At 41.9% G+C, this 15922-nt stretch overlaps 1 protein-coding gene across 1 annotated transcript in view; it reads right to left on the minus strand.

The window, feature by feature from the left end:
• MAP2K1 (mitogen-activated protein kinase kinase 1) overlaps window positions 1–14451 on the minus strand; it is a 100754-nt gene extending 86303 nt beyond the window's left edge. The window contains exon 1 of the mRNA XM_037833625.1: window positions 13944–14451. Coding sequence (XP_037689553.1) covers window positions 13944–14023 — 80 coding nt within the window. The 5' untranslated portion in view covers window positions 14024–14451. The remainder of the gene's footprint in view (window positions 1–13943) is intronic.
• Between the last annotated feature and the right edge of the window lie 1471 nt (window positions 14452–15922).

Here is a 15922-nt window from a genome sequence, read left to right on the forward strand (position 1 = left end):
GCCATCTGTCCCATCCCAGTCCCTGGAGAGGCGTGGGGGGAGTGTGAAAAGCCACCAGGTGCCACATAAATTCAGCCACGATGTCACATATCAATCAAGCAGCCTAGCATTTGCGGAAGATGATAAGTATGCAGCTCAGGATGCAAAAGAAGCTCACCAATGCAACCAGCCCCAGACACTCCCTGAGCCTTCCTCCATTCCAGGCACGGGGCTGAAGGACTACCACAGAAGAGGGAAGATGTTACGCCAGTAAAAACTTCCCAAAAGGTTCCTCCTCTAGGCTAAGAAGGCATTGCTGGCTGAAAAGGAAGCACAGAGGACTATGGACTATGTTCATGGGGCAAAGGTTCCCACTACCTATGTGGCATGGACAAGTCCCTTAACCAGTCAGTTTCCTCATCTATCAGTAGCAATAACACACATCCTGCATGCCTCATGTGGCTGAGAAAAAAAATAAATGGATGTAAAAACAAGGAAGACTAAACAGAGCTTTACAGAAAAAATGCTGTGATGACCATCAAAAATGTGAAACTCTTGTGCCAAGATATTATAAACCGAAAATAATCAACTACAGATAAAGTTGAAGTCAGACTTCTCAGGTATTAGCAGAGCCTTAGCCTTGAAAGAACAGTGTTTTCTGTGCTCTGCCTTTACTGCCAACTTAAGATCTGTTTAGTCATTCAACAAAATTTTACCAAACCAGATACCAGGGAGCATGTTATGTACCAGAAATAATGATGAATAGCCCCAGTCCCAGGCATCTGGCCCAACTGGAGTGAATTACACAAACAAATGAAGTGTGATGGGATATGTACAGAATTTTCTGGAGGGTGGAGCAGACAACCACTGCCTAGGGTGGGATGGAGAAGTCTGTGACAGATTTATGGAAGAGGTGACCTACAAATTGAGGCTCTGAAGCAAGGTTAGGGCTTCCACATGCACTGATGATGGAGAAGGGAATCCCCAGTAGAAGACACTATATGAGTAGAGGCCAGGATCCATTAGGAAAGATGTCTGGATGGACCATAAAGGAGAGGTTGAACCCAAGATCTATCTAGAGCTGAGTCCAACATCAGGCTTTAGCCACAGGAAGAGAGTGTTACCTGTTACCTTCTATTTATGCCACAACTGGTTGGTGATTATCTGTCCCTAGCTCTCTCTGCTTTTCCCCTTCCTCCCCACCCCTGGCCCTTGTCACAGGAAATCCTCTTTAGACTGTTAGAGGAGAAAGCTAAGCTCCCTGGGTGGTGCTTATCAGGCAGATGGCCTTCTGGAAAAGCTGGAAAGAGTCTATATTGGGATACACTGTGTAGCAGTTGTTTCCTAGGCACCTTTTGAAGCCTCCTGTTTCATTGAAAATAGTTCTTTTGCTTCCTGCACATCCTAAAATATTGCTAGTATGCCCGGAGTTGTCTCTATTCTGAGTCTACGGATAAAGAACAGCTGAAGAGGTCAGTCATTGGAAATTCTTTGGGAGGTGAGAATTCTCTCTACTTCTCACCTGATAGAAAGTAAGGCACCCAGGGCTAGGAACCTGGTACTGGCTGTTACAATTAGTCCTGTTAATGAAGAAAAACAAACAAACAAAAAAACAGTTCACACACATGGAGTTGTAGATGTTATTATGCCCATGTTTCAGATGTGGAAACAGATTCAAGGATGGAAAAGAACTTGTACAAGGTCACATACATAGTAAGAGGCAAGGTCAGGATTCAAACCCAAGTCTGCTGGCTCCATAGCCTATGAACTTTCTGTTGTGCCACACTGCCTACAGGCTGTGCTCACTCAAAACTCACATTCAAAATTTAAAATAGAAATTGCTGTGTGAGCCAACTTCTCTGTGGATTCTTTATCTACCAAAAAGTAGGACTGCAAGAGAGATTTCCAAGATTCCTTTCAATAATAAAATTCTATGAGAGCTTGAAAGTGTGCTGAATGGTGGCCCACATGAACATGTGGAGCTCATGTGATCCTCACAAGCCCTGTAGAGTAGGAAAGCGTTACCATCATTTCCATTTCGCAGAAAAGAAACTGAGGCAAGGAGTGCTAAGTTAACAACTGCAATAAGGAATAAGCTCAAGTCTCACACATACTCTACACTAGATTCTGTTATTCCAAAACACTGCAGCCTGAAAATTCTAAAACTGAAGATCTTTAGACTCCCCTGGAAGAGAGGTTAGTCTCTGGATTCAAAAGCAACACTTGGGGAGGTAAAAAACACTCATTTGAAATCTGCCTAGGAAGCAGGGCCCTTCACTGCTCTGCTAGCACACACAACAAGCACCACTGAGAGGCGAAAAGTACATCCTCCTCATACCATCCTCCATTTGGGTCAGTTGACTCCATAATTCTCACAACTCTATTCCCAACTTTTTAAAAATTAGACCCTCCTCTACAAAACAATACAGGGAGTCATCTGGGTGCTCTGCTCTCTGCTCCCCTGACACACCATCTCAGACAGTCGAAAAGACCAGATGTTGGAGCAACTAGGGACCCCTCCCAGCTGTCCCTCCACCTTTAAAGTCTTTTCCACCCCTGCCTTTGCATTCTCAGGGAAAACAGGCACTTGCCTGGACACCTTATCAACATTCCAGTTTCTCGATTTTTAGTCTCTCTAAGCATACATGTGCACACACCTTTAACATCTTTAAGAAGAAACCTAAAGTTTCAATTCCTCCATTTCTGAGAGACATTCCAAAACCATGTTTCTGTCAGCAATACTAAAATCAAACATCACATTTAAGCTTCCTAAAAATATTACCTCAGTACAATGCCTCTTTTTTGCTCCTATGTGCCCATCCCCCAAGCACACACACAAACACTTTAGGCTGTCATTTAGACACTGGAATGTATAATTTAAATGTTTGTAATAGCATCTACTAAAAGGACATTTGCACATAATTCTTCACTTTACATAAAAGCTATAATCGAAACTGGAGTTTTTATTGAATTTCAAGATTAAATAGGTAGAATCATGGATGACAAATATGGACAATATAATTCAGACAAGAATTTAAAATGCATTCAACCTGCCCAGCACATGCCACATCTGCATTTTTTTTATTTTCAGCAAAAGTCCTTTTCATCCATCTCACAGCCCCAGTGCCTAGTTTTGTTAAGTATGTCATAAATATCAGTTAAGAATGTTACTTCATCTTAATCTTCTTAACTGACAAGTTAGAATTCTATTGTTGTGATTTTGGCCCTAATCTAAATCTACTTGACCCTAACACGAATGCCATTTGATTCAAGAGCAAATAACAAGCAGCTGCTTGCATTGGAAGTACACATACCTCAGTCATTTGAAATGTTTTGAAGCTGGTCTTGTTTGGAAGACAAATGGTTAGCAGCTGCAAGTTCAACTACAAAGTGCTTGGTAGGAAGGCAGAGAAGGAACCAGAGGGAATCTAAGTGCCATTTCATACATTAAGGGTGGAATTACTTTCCAACAAACATCTTTCATTTCCCTAGGGAGAACTAATCGCGACATGCCCTTTGAAATTGGGAAAACACAAGGCTGTGCTTTGGGAGAAAGAATCTAGTTTGAAGCCTGGGCAAAGCAGGGAAAGGGGGGAGTCACTCCTTTTGCTCATCTCCATTTTGTTCATTTCTTTTAAGGGAGTGTGAGGGACATGGGAAAATCTACCAGACCACCAGTCCAAAGGCCTTGATTAATTAGATGTATGATGCTGAACAAGTTACTTCCTCTCTTTGTCCCCAGTTTTTTCCTTTGCAAAATAAAGGGGCAAAAATAATTAAAGGGGGAAACACTGGATGACTGCTAGACCAGGGATGTAGAATAGAACTCTCTGCAATGATGAAAATGTTCTAATCTGTGCCTCTAATACAATAGCAACTAGCCACATGTGGTCACTAGGCCCTTGAAATGTGGCTAGTGCAACTTAGGAACTGATTTTTTAATTTTAGTTAATTTTAATTAATTTAAATTGAAGTAGCCACATGTGTTTAGTGGCTACCATTTTTGGACAATGCAGTTCTAGAAAAGACCTCTAGCATTTTATGCGGCCTTGAAAAGGCCACGTAAAAAAAGCATGGGGGTAAGAGCAAGACAGACATGGGTTCAAAACTTAGCTCCACCACTTAGTAGTTGTACAACCTTATGCAAATAAATTCTCTGAACTTCATTTTCCTTACTTGTACAATAGAACACTACACCGTTGTTGCAGAATTTTAGTGACAATTCAAGATAACAGATGTAAAGAAACCAGAACAGGCCTTCAACAAATGGGAGTCACTTTTCTAATTACGATATTCTTCAGGGACAAAAATTCCATGTGACTTCATCCTACACTAGCTTCTATACTTTATTATAACACAGATTAACAGCTGTGGTCTCACAGATGCAGCTACAGAGGGAGCACTTGTCTATCAAAAAAGCAACTTGCTCAGGAATTGTTCTGAATCCTCACCTGTGGACAAGCCTCCAGTAACCCAAGTCTGTGCCTCTGGAGCCACTGATTTCCACTTACCCTGTGTCCCCCTCCACCTCGCACCATCATTCGGGAATTCACATAGCTTTGCCCCATGATTGCAAATCTGGCTGAAACTGGGTACAATGCAACCAAACCACCTGTTGGTGGTTTCTGGTACTTTCCTCACAAACTCTCCCCTTAACTTCCCCTAATAAATATTTACAGTTTCTTTTTTATTTGGAAATGCTATAGGACCATCAATGTTTTTCAGTGCTCAGTGACTTAGAACACTTAGAAATAAAAAGGCAGGAAGCTACATTTATGGCCAACCCAGCATCAGTTACCAAACAAGACAAAAGAGACAATGTTTTAGAAGTAGTGTTCTAGTTAAATTATAAAAGTGGTGCAATCTCTATCTAAATGAATATAATGTGTTAAGAGCCCAGCCCAAGGGTTTCACTGGTCCTTCTTTTACTAAATGGAACTTTTCCTTTGCCCCAATAACTGAGTTTTATCAGTGGACACAAATAAATTCCTAAAGAAAATTTGGTATTATCAGTAATTATTGGAATGTTAAACTGCTTTCTTCTTCCTGTCTCCCCACCATTCCACAGATTCCAAGAGAGAGAGGAGTTGAAATACAGGCTAGCATTTTGTTAGGATTTCAATCTCAATTTGAGTAAGCCATGAGACAAAAGGTTTACAGTTAGCTTGGAATGCCTGTTAACTTCTAAGGCCTCCCCTGACAAGGAAAATCTTGAAAGGATTTTTTTTTGAAGGGCAGTATGAAAACAAAGGGGACAAACAGTTTTGAATCTGGACTCTCAAATTTGATGAAAGTCTGGTCTAATGTTTTAAAACTAACTCGGATATATAAATTATACTTAATAAACATAATTAACTTGGAACCAAACTGGTAAATAAGAAAATATGATTGACTAACTCATCATATCTTCTCCTTACAACTCCCCAAATTCCAAGATTTAACCTGAACCTGGAACCCATGTGGATTATTCACTCAAATCAGTTATTCCACTTTATCTGAAGAATAAATTCACTTATGATCATTCAACATTCTGAACCTTTCTTCGCAACAAACTCAACATAGGTCAATTCAGAAAGGTATTCATTTCAAGGGGACTGTTGTCTATTATTTTGAAAACTGCTACTTTTAAAACTGACATTATGAAACTTAAAAATAGTTCCTCCTACTAAGGATCATGAACTAAAATACTCTTTTCTTCCATTTCCTTCCTCCCTTTTCCCTCAAGCCACCTAGGAGAGTAGGGATACAGAGGGGTACATTTTCCAGAGCTTCAGACTATTACTTCAAAATAATTTTATTTTTAGCATTTGGGTAGAGTTACCAAAATTCAGTGTTGGATAACCTTGGATAATTTGCAAACCCAGTAAGTGTTTCAAATGAAAACTTGGGATATATACACCAAAAAAAAAAATATGAGTAAAGATAAAAGCTCAACCACCTCCTTCCACTCTAGCCATGTGAACTTGAGCAAGTTCCTTCCCCTCTCTCTGCGTCTGGTTTCCTCATCTATCAAATGAAGGCACGGGACTAGAGGATCTGTAGGGTCCCATTCAGCCCTAACAGGATCTGTGTCTAAAAAGCTGGGCAGCTGCTTCCTATTTTCCTGGCTCCTTGGAAAGAGCAGAAGGGTCCCTGGCCCAGAAGGTCCCTGGGAAGCCTTCTTTATACTTAACAGTGTTCTCCCTGGAATATAAGAACTGCTACTGAGAGCAACTCAAAATGAGGCTATAAAATATACAGTGTTGAAAGGAAAAAACCAAATTATCACATTTTGCAGACGACATCAGTAAATCTAGAAACACATATTCAATCAAAAGATTACTACATACAATAAGTGAATTTACACAGCTGCAGTTGATAAACAATTCATAAAAATCAAACCAGAGTCAAGATGGAGACAACAAATTAGAATATTTTCAATCACAATAGAGCAAATGTTAAGTTTTTGAAATACTAACTCAAAACACAAGAGAATTATTCTGAAGAAACCATAACAGCCTAACAGGAGAATTAGATGAAGATATTAATAAATGGATAGGCCATGAACATTTTTTAAAGTTTATTTAACCCTACCAAATTAAACAAAAAAATAAAACTCAAAACTATTAAAACTACTTAAGAATGAATTAAAAAGACGATTTAGAAATAGTTCAAAATACAACAAAGACCAGGTAAAGGTAAACCTGCAAATACAACAAACATGTAAATCATATTTAATAAACTCTAAGAATACATCAGAACTCATTGAACTTAGACCCACACCTTACACCAAATACATCAATTAAACCAGATGGGACAAAGAGTTAAACATATAAGGAAAAGAAAGGACAAAAAGAAAATGAAGCCACATACTCCTGCTGGTTGTGCAGAGATGACAGATATCTAACTGCTAAAGAAAAATAAACCATCCACTATAAATGACATGCTTCGAAAACATTTTAAAAAATACCTTTTCTTAAGTAATACGACATAAAAGGAAACCACCACAAGGGGAAAATGTAATTATCATATAATTTATAAAACCTTAAAATACAAAGCATATAGAAACTATTTAAACATGTCTACCAAAAAATGGTCAGAGGGGAATAAAAGTTTGCATGTGACTGAGAACACAATGCTCAGCCTGGTACCAGAAAGCCGTCCCAACCTACCACTCCAGCTTCATCTCCCACAACCTGCACCGACGCACCCGTCACACTAAACTACTTGCTGTCTCCTCCACACAACCCAAGCTTTCCCACTTGTGAAGTTGCTCACCCTGTGCTCTCTTCCTGCCACGCCCTCCCCCTATTCCCAGGGAAATCTTAGCCATCCTTCAAGACCCAGCTCACATGTCATCTCCTCCATGAAGCCTCTCCTAATATCCCCCACTGGATGTGTCCTCCTTCCTCAGAAAGGAGAATTATTCAGTACTCTCTTTGTACCTCTTCTTCTGGGGCGCTTTTCTTACTCTGCAGCCATTTGTATCCTTCTTCTTCTCTTCCTGCAACCTCCCCCCACCCATATATGAGATTTTAAGATGCTTGGAGACAAAAACAATCTTCTTCATTTTTGAGTCACCTACCGGAATGGTCATCTCTGCACATGTCTACCAAAAAATGGTCAGAGGGGAATAAAAGTTTGCATGTGACTGAGAACAAAATGCTTAGCCTGGTACCAGAAAGTCCGGTAGGTGACTTACATTCACTAAGCATGCAATAAATATTAGTTTCAACTGAACTGACTGAAATAAAGAAAATTATCACATGTCAAAAATATAGCCTGGCTAATAATTAAAGGCAAGCAGAATGACCTTTACAGGAGTCTTTATACGGCCTACTAAACTATCAAAAAACACTAAAAGTTACCAAAAATAAAATCCTGAGGCTTGACGAAACAGATGAAAAATACATTATAAATCAGTACAATCTTTTTTGGAACAAACAGGTAACATGGTTCAATGCTTCTGATGTGGTAGATGAATTAATCTAAAAGTGAAACAAAACAAACTGGTTCAAAAACATTCACAAGAGTATTAATAAATAATAAGAATCTAGAAGTCACCTAAATAATCAACAAATAGTGTCATTTGCTTAGCCAGACCCCAAACGCTACTCTGCAGCCAAAAAAATTGTAAGTATGAGGATTATGCCCTATGTAAAAGTCTGCCAAGAAAAGGAAAGAATGCATCCGCTGATTACAATTATAATGGAATAAACAAAAGCTAAACTGAAGAATTTATGTCAGTAGGTTCTTCAAAAGGTGTTTATACATTCAAAATTAAGGGGGAAAAACAAAGTTTGGGCCTGAAGCAGGCAAATAAATATTCAAAGGGGAAATTTTTAAGAGTTCACTATACCCTTGCCCACTTTTTCTTCAACCACCAAGTAACCTCTTCCAAATCTGACTCGCGTGCTGACACCAAAGCTGGATGCCCCTGAGAGTAACACAGGGAAATCAGAGGCAGGATCAGCATTTTTAGCAGTGGGCCCTGGACCAGGATTTGGAGAACACCTGCTATTTTAAAACAAAACACCATTTATGCTGGGAGAAGTAAGCCTAACAAACAGGTATATAAGCCTCCAAACAGCTCTCGTGGGCTTTCAGGCAACAAAACCAGGACACAAGGCATGAAGTAAAAACAAAATCAGTGGCAGTAAGGGACCAGGATGATGTTTTCAAATTTGGAAGCTTCTAGAAGGGAACAGCAGAAATAAAACTGAGACCCTTAGCTTTCTCTCAAGCTCTCCTCATCTTCTCCCCAGCCTGTGAGTTCTCTAGTGTTCTTTTTCTCAATATGTCGATGATTTACTGTATCGGCAATACTGTAAACCCAGGGGTACACAAAAGTATGGACCCTAATAAGTTAAAGGAAAAAAGAGACAAATAAGGAACACTTAGTGAATGAGAAAGCATTATATAACAATGTGACACAGTACTAAAATGTGGTTCATTAAAAATGTCATTGCATTTAATATGATGTTTATTATACAATATAAATAAGTACAAAAGGATTTAGGGAAGGGATAGAGTAAATACGAGCTGATATTAAAAAGGACATAAGACTTGGGATGGATTTTACTCTATGGATTTTTTTTTTTATTTATTATGAAATTTTTCAAACATAGAGAAAAACGAAAAGAATAAAAGAGTAGAACCCATAAACTAACCAGCTAAATTCAATTGTAAATATTTTGTTCCATTTGATTTATTAATGTTACATATATGTGTATACACGCTTTTTCATCTGAACCACTTCAAACTAAGTAGTCTGCATCACCTGTGAATAAGAACATTCTCCTATCTAATTATAATACCATGATTACATCAAAAAAAAAAAAACACAATAATTTTTGTGGTAGTTTAAAGTTATATGTACCCCAGAATAGGTCAATTTCTTTAAATCCATTCCTGTGGGTGTAGACCTATTGTGAGTAGGACCTTTTGATTAGGTTACTTCAATGGAGATGTGACCCACCTCATTGAAGGTGGGTCTTACTCTCTTACTGGAGTCCTTTAAAAGAGGACAAAACACTACAGAAGCAGAGAAATGAAATTAAGAGAAGCTCTCAGAAAAAGCCCCAGAGAAGCTGAGAGAAAGCCACTGAAGCCAGAAGTTGGAAGCAACAAAACCCAGGAAACAAGGATCAGCAGACGTCACCATGTGCCTTGCTATCTGACGGAGGAGCCCAAGCTTGCAGGTAACCCGTCTTCAGAGACCACATCATCCTGCTGATGCTTTAATTTGGCCATTTTCACGGCCTCAAAACTGTAAACTTGTAAGCTAATAAATCCCCAATGTAAAAGTCAACCCATTACTGGTATATTGCATTTCATTAGCCTTAGCAAACCAAAATAATTTTCTATTCAAATTTCTCCAATTGTCCCAAGAATGCATTTTAAAGCTGTTCCATTTTTAGATCCAGAATCCAATGGAAGTTCATGCATTACATTTGGTTGGAATATCATCCTAGTCTCTTATTCTAGAGAATAACTACACTCCTCCTCCCCTTTTTCCGTCATGATACCGACTTTCTGAAGAGACCAAGTTGTCTTAGAGAACATTCCACATTCTGGATTTGTCTGTTTCCTCTTAGTGTCATTTAACTTGTCCTTCTGTCCCCGTACTTGCTATAAACAGGAAGTTAGGTCTCAACACTTGATTAGATACAGGCTTAGGCTAGATTTTTGAAGGATAGGCAGCATAAACAATATCCAAATCAACTTGGTTTATTATCAACATTTGCAATTTGGCATTAAGAAAAAAAGGTAACAGGTTTTTGAGAAGAAATCAAAAGCTGGCATCATTAACACTTCCTTCTTGAACAGTATTCCAGTGATCTTACAAAGCGCTTTCATATACATTATTACAGATGATGACCCACCCTAATTCCCTTATGGGTTTGTTATAGACTCATCCCTACTTTACTAATGAGGAAAAGAGGCTCAAAGAAGTTAAGTGACATCACAAGGTAAAACAATAAAGAACTGGTTTAACTAAGGTCTTTTAACACAGCACACAGTTGCTCAGAAAAGGTTACGGAAGTTGAGCTCTAAACGCAATACTGTTTAGTACCCTAAGCGAAGAAACACACATAACAATACTATCTATTTACCGAGGGCACACATATATCCAAACAAATCGGCAGAATTATAAGGCCATATGTTAAATACTCCAGTGTAGGTGAGTGAGTGTGTGAAAGGAAAGGAAACAGGGATGGAGGGGAGATGGGGAGTAAAGGGGAAAATAAAAAAATGAAAAGGTATAAAAAAGGTTTATTAAACACATTGGGCAAATCTCAGAAATTTCATTACGTGCTAGGTACTACTCCAGGCACTACTTGTAAAATGGGTGAATCAAAAAAAGCAGCCTGTGCTTATAATTTATAGCATACAGGAGAGAGAGATATTAAAAACACCCTAGTAAATAATTATAGACAGTGATCAGTGTCATTAAAAAATCAGGTGATGAGTAAAAGGGACCCACTTTAGATTAGGTAGTCTGTGAGCATCTCTGAGGAAATGGCGTTTAAGCAGAGGTGAAAACTGCTTCCTGGCTAGCTAGGGAAGAGGGAGGAATGATTCATTCCAGACAAAGGGAACAGCATATGCAAGAGCCCGGAGGGAGTACAGACCATCCCATAGAGGAAGTGAAAAAGGGTCAGTGTGGCAGAAGAAAGGAGAGGCAGGAAGTGTGGTTAAAGAGGTGGGAGTGGGGGTGGGGAAGGACTACAGCAGGCAGATCACACAGGTCTTGTAGCCCACTATAAGGTGTTTGAATTTTAGTCTACCTGCAGTGGAACCACTAAAACATTTTAAGCAGGGAATAATATGATCTTATTTCCAATTTATTTCATTCTACCACTTAGGACCCTAACAATATGCTCTTATGTTTTTGAAAACTTGCAAAAGAAAATATTTTTACATTCCTTTTCTTTGAGGACTCCCAGAACTTGCATAAGCTTTAGGTACCAAATAACTCAGCACGGTCCCTAAGTAGGGTAAATGCTAAATTAGAGGTAAATCCCAAGGTGCTAGCGAGCCACAGGGGACCAGCAATCTTGCCAATTCGGTACAAAGAGCTCTTTACTGTCAATGGATTTTTTTCTTCTTCTTCAGTTCACTTTGTATGATAATGTTCAAAACTGTGCTCTAGTCAAATAAGAGAAATCATTAGAACAAAAGAATTCTATCTTTAGCAGCCCAAGATAGGGGAAGCTTTGCTTGAGAAACACTCTCCAGGGTGAAAGATGAAAATTGTGGGTACAGTTTCCACCCCTCAAACCCCCCCATTAATGCCAAGAAATGAAGGAAAACAGTTCCTATTTGTCTCAGGCAGCCTACACAAAGATGCTTCCTATTGTAACAAGGCAATGAGTCATGAAGGTAAATGCAAATGGTACAGAAAACTAAGCTTGGGAGAGTCCTTTGACCAGGAGCGAAAGCACCTTAAAACCCATGCACCACCACGAACAGAAATTACCTTTCCATTTCCTTCAGTCTTCTCAGCATGTACCCGTTAACAAAGGCACCAGCAGCTAAAATTTATGGAGGATTTGCTATGCATCAACTGCTTTACATGCATTTAATCTTCACAACCACCCTAAGCAGGTTTTTTTATTACTCCCATTTTGCAGATGAAAAAACTAAACCTAAGCCATTGAGAGGCTAAGAGGCTTGTCTCAGGTCACAAAATCACAAGTAGCAGCTTTAAACCCAGGTTGACTCCAAAGCCCAAGACTTGGACCTTGGTGGTTTTTATATTAGCAAAATGTCTTATTTTAATTTGTGTGTTTTTTTGGGAGGTAGGGAGTGAATTTGCTGATTCTGTAGGAAAATCGGGGAGGGGTTTGGGGTGGGGGTAGTTTAGTTTCTTCTAAGGACTTGATACCTGGCTACAGCGTTTTCTATGAAATCTACTTGGATCCCATGCCTCCCAGTCCCATCCCAATTTTTCTGTTACCAACTAGGTAGTTTCTTCTTATCCTCCCAGTACTGTTTTCTGTTAATGAAATTCCTCCCCCTTGCAAGAATATAGCTGTGGTGTCATAATTATCAGCAGAACAACAACAGGTACTTCCACTTAGTACCCACCTCCAAATCAAATAGGAAAATGATGATCAGGCCACAACATTCAACCAGAATCCACTGTGGTCAAAACCTGTCCTGATAACAGTGAGGGTTACAGAGAAACCCTCTTACCTTGAGGGACTTTTGGTTTAAGAGAACAAAATACTGTACACTAAAATGAATGAATGCAAAGCAATCCACCGACCTGTACAAGTCATTATCAGGCAAAACAGACATACAGTGTTAACAGGGCCTATAGAAGGAGTCTGTTGGGAGCAGGCCTGGGGAACCCGACTGAACTCACACCACAGATCCACCACCAGCCTTGAGATTATTACCTAGCCAACAGGTCCCCAGGCTATTAAAATCTAGGGAGAGGAAGGAAGGGCAGAAGGTCCAAGTCTACTTAATCTATTCATTTTATCAGCCAGCTTTCTAAAGACTCCAGTGTCCAGGTAAAAGAACCTAATCTTTTCTGGTTATTTCTCCAGCTAGCTGGATCTCACTTTTTCACATTACCAAGGACCCAAAAGAGTCGTGGGAGCTCAGAAACCCCCATGAAACAGCCTCATCATCATTTACTGAAATAAAGTGCAGGTTTGTGAGCACCACTGGAAGCTGCAGAGATGGAGCACCTTGTGTGTGTGTGTTCTGCAGTCACGGTGCTCGTATCAGGAGTTTAGGGTTCCTGGTCAAGTAAGGAAAGCCAAGGGGGTCACTCACTGGTGAGGGGACGATTTCTTGAACGAATGAATGAAGAATGAGGTGAAGAAGAGGAAAGCCGCTGCTCTCCCAGGCAAAACAGTTCCCAGGAAGAAGGCCAAGGACCACAAGCCCCTAAAGTCAGCAAGGGAAAAAGACGCCGAGAGGGCGGTGTACACATGCCCCCGCTGGCCAGGCAGCCCACCCGCAACCAAGTACTCCCCGCCCACAGGTGTCAGGCGCCAAGGTGAAGATGCTGCCCGAGGGTCCCGGCTCCACACTTCATACCCCAGGCGCATATGCGATCTTATTTTTTTCCAAGACGTTCGCTCTCTTCTCCCCCTTTTCACACCAGAAACCCAAAGAATCACATTTAGAAAACAGCTGGGGGAGGCCGGGGTGAAGTAGCTTTAATTTTCTTGGGGGAAGGGGAGTGGCTAACAGCCAGGAACGACAGAAAGGGTCGGAAAGAGGGGAAGGCAGGGGGATCGAGGCTCCCTGGGTACATTATCTGATCTGAGTGAGGAGCACAATCAGTGCTTAGTCACCGATATCTCGGCGGCCGGGAGTTCCTAGCCACCCGCCTGCCCGAGACGTACGTGACCAAGCCGACAGCAGCCCCGCGCGCCGCGCACACCCGACTGGCGCTCCTGCGCCCTGGAAGGGGCCTCCCCAGCCCGAGCCCCCGCACTCGCCGCCCGCCCCCTACTCACTCCGCCGAGCTGGTCCCGTTAACCGCAGAGCCGTCCGGGGCCGGGTTCAACTGGATGGGCGTCGGCTTCTTCTTGGGCATTTTGAACCCGTGGAAGGCGCTTCCAACTCCGGGAGGAGGACGGCCCCTCTCGCTTCCTCCCTCTGCGCAGCCCGGCTCCCGCCGCGTGGGGCCGCGGACCGGGGTGTTGCTTTCGGGGAGCGAGCCCCGCACGGTCCAGTCAGTGCCGAAAGGCTGGCGGCGGTGTCCTGGGACCCTTGCCCCACCCGCCCTCGGCTCGACGTGCCGGGAATCTAAGGGCTTCCCCGCCGGGTGGGACCGGGCTGCGCGCGGCGGCTCGGCAGCCCAGAATTCCCTCCTTCCCTCCCTGTCAGCCGGTTCCTCGGACTCAGGCGGCTTCGTTGCGAGCACGCTAGAGCCCTGCTCGAGGTGCAACCCAGAGAGTGCACCCGCCACCGACGCCGCGGTCCAAGCCGCACAGCGGTCCCTGGGAGGGACTGGAGGGCGGGGGAAGGGCGGGGGGAAGGGCGGGGAAGCCTCGCCCCCCCCCCAACCTGGGCTACTGCATTTTTCCACACCTCCACCCGGCTCTGCCCCTATTGCCTCGCCAACAACCAATGGGAGAAAGCCTCGGCAGCAGATGACGCGGAAATGCGTCACGCAGGCGGGCGCTCAGCCCCAGAGGCGGGGTCCAGCGCGGGCTCCACAGCGCCCTCTGCTGCCACGAGCCAAGCAGGTGGAATCACTGGAAAAGGAGGTCTGGCGTGTCACTCCTCCAGCGAGCGGCGAGGTTTGTTCGTCTCGGCCGGTGCTGACAGAGAGAGTGCTACGCGGCCTCCTCCTTGGCGGTGGCCGGAACTTCCAGGGCCGAGTCACGTTAATGGACGTGGAATAACAAAATAAAACAAAAATAAATCGGAAAAGGGACCCCTTCTCATGTGCTGAAGAGAGGTAGTGTGGAGGAACAGAAACTTGTCGAGACTCCTAACGAACTGGAAAATATATGTACTTTTATGGCAATGTCCACTATTGATGAGGGTGCAGGAAAATGAGTACTCAGTGCTGATGGGACCCTAAATTGGCACAACCTTTTTTAAGAGCAAATTGTTAATATTTTTAAAGTCTTAAAACGCTCTTTCATCCAGTAATTCCAGTTCTGTGAAACGTAGTGAAGAAATAAGATGTGAATAAAGCGCTTAATAAAACAAAAAAGGCACAATACCTACCTCCTCAAAAATATACGTTCACTCTTACCTTTCCCCTTTCCCAAAGTATTCAGTCCTAAAGATGATAAATGGGCAGAACTAAGTAAGCATCTTAGTTCTGGTGGTCCCGAGTGGAAAGTCAGAGCCCCTGCAGGAAAGGGGGGCTGTAAAAATCCAAAAGGGCCAGGAGGTCCCTCCCCTGAAGGTAGGTAGGTAGTCCTAACGGGTCTTTTAGCCCTAGAGCCCAACTGGGAGGACCCGGGCAACCTAGAGGAGGAGGCATGGCAGCTTAGCATTGGTTGTATACAATATGGTTAACCGAATAAGCAAAAATGTTAAGGATGATGGAGCCAAGCTTCTCACTGTGGGAGAATGAAGTTACAGATACGGAAAGGGAGAAAATTAGAATGAACGTTATGGTATTGTATTGGAATTGGAGGTATCAGTATGAAATTATGGTTTTCAATATGTGAATAGCTGTAAATGTGTGTATGTGTGTGTGTAGATGTGATTCTACCTTTATGTAAAACTTTGATGTTTTATTCTTCATGGAGGTTTTGCTGTAATTTTGATATTTTCAAAATTTTGCATTAAAATATTATTTATCTTGATTACTGAATTTTTTGGCACCCCTTTAAATTTTGCATCTGAGGCAAGCATTTCACTCACCTCACTCTAGTCCAAATTCTGGTGTGTACACCTATACATATATTCCCAAGCTCATCTGTGCCAGTTTGTTTATATTATGTCCTCCAGAAAAAGCCATATTCTTTGA

The sequence above is a fragment of the Choloepus didactylus genome, chromosome 4 (assembly GCF_015220235.1).
Source record: "Choloepus didactylus isolate mChoDid1 chromosome 4, mChoDid1.pri, whole genome shotgun sequence".
NCBI lineage: Eukaryota > Metazoa > Chordata > Mammalia > Pilosa > Megalonychidae > Choloepus > Choloepus didactylus.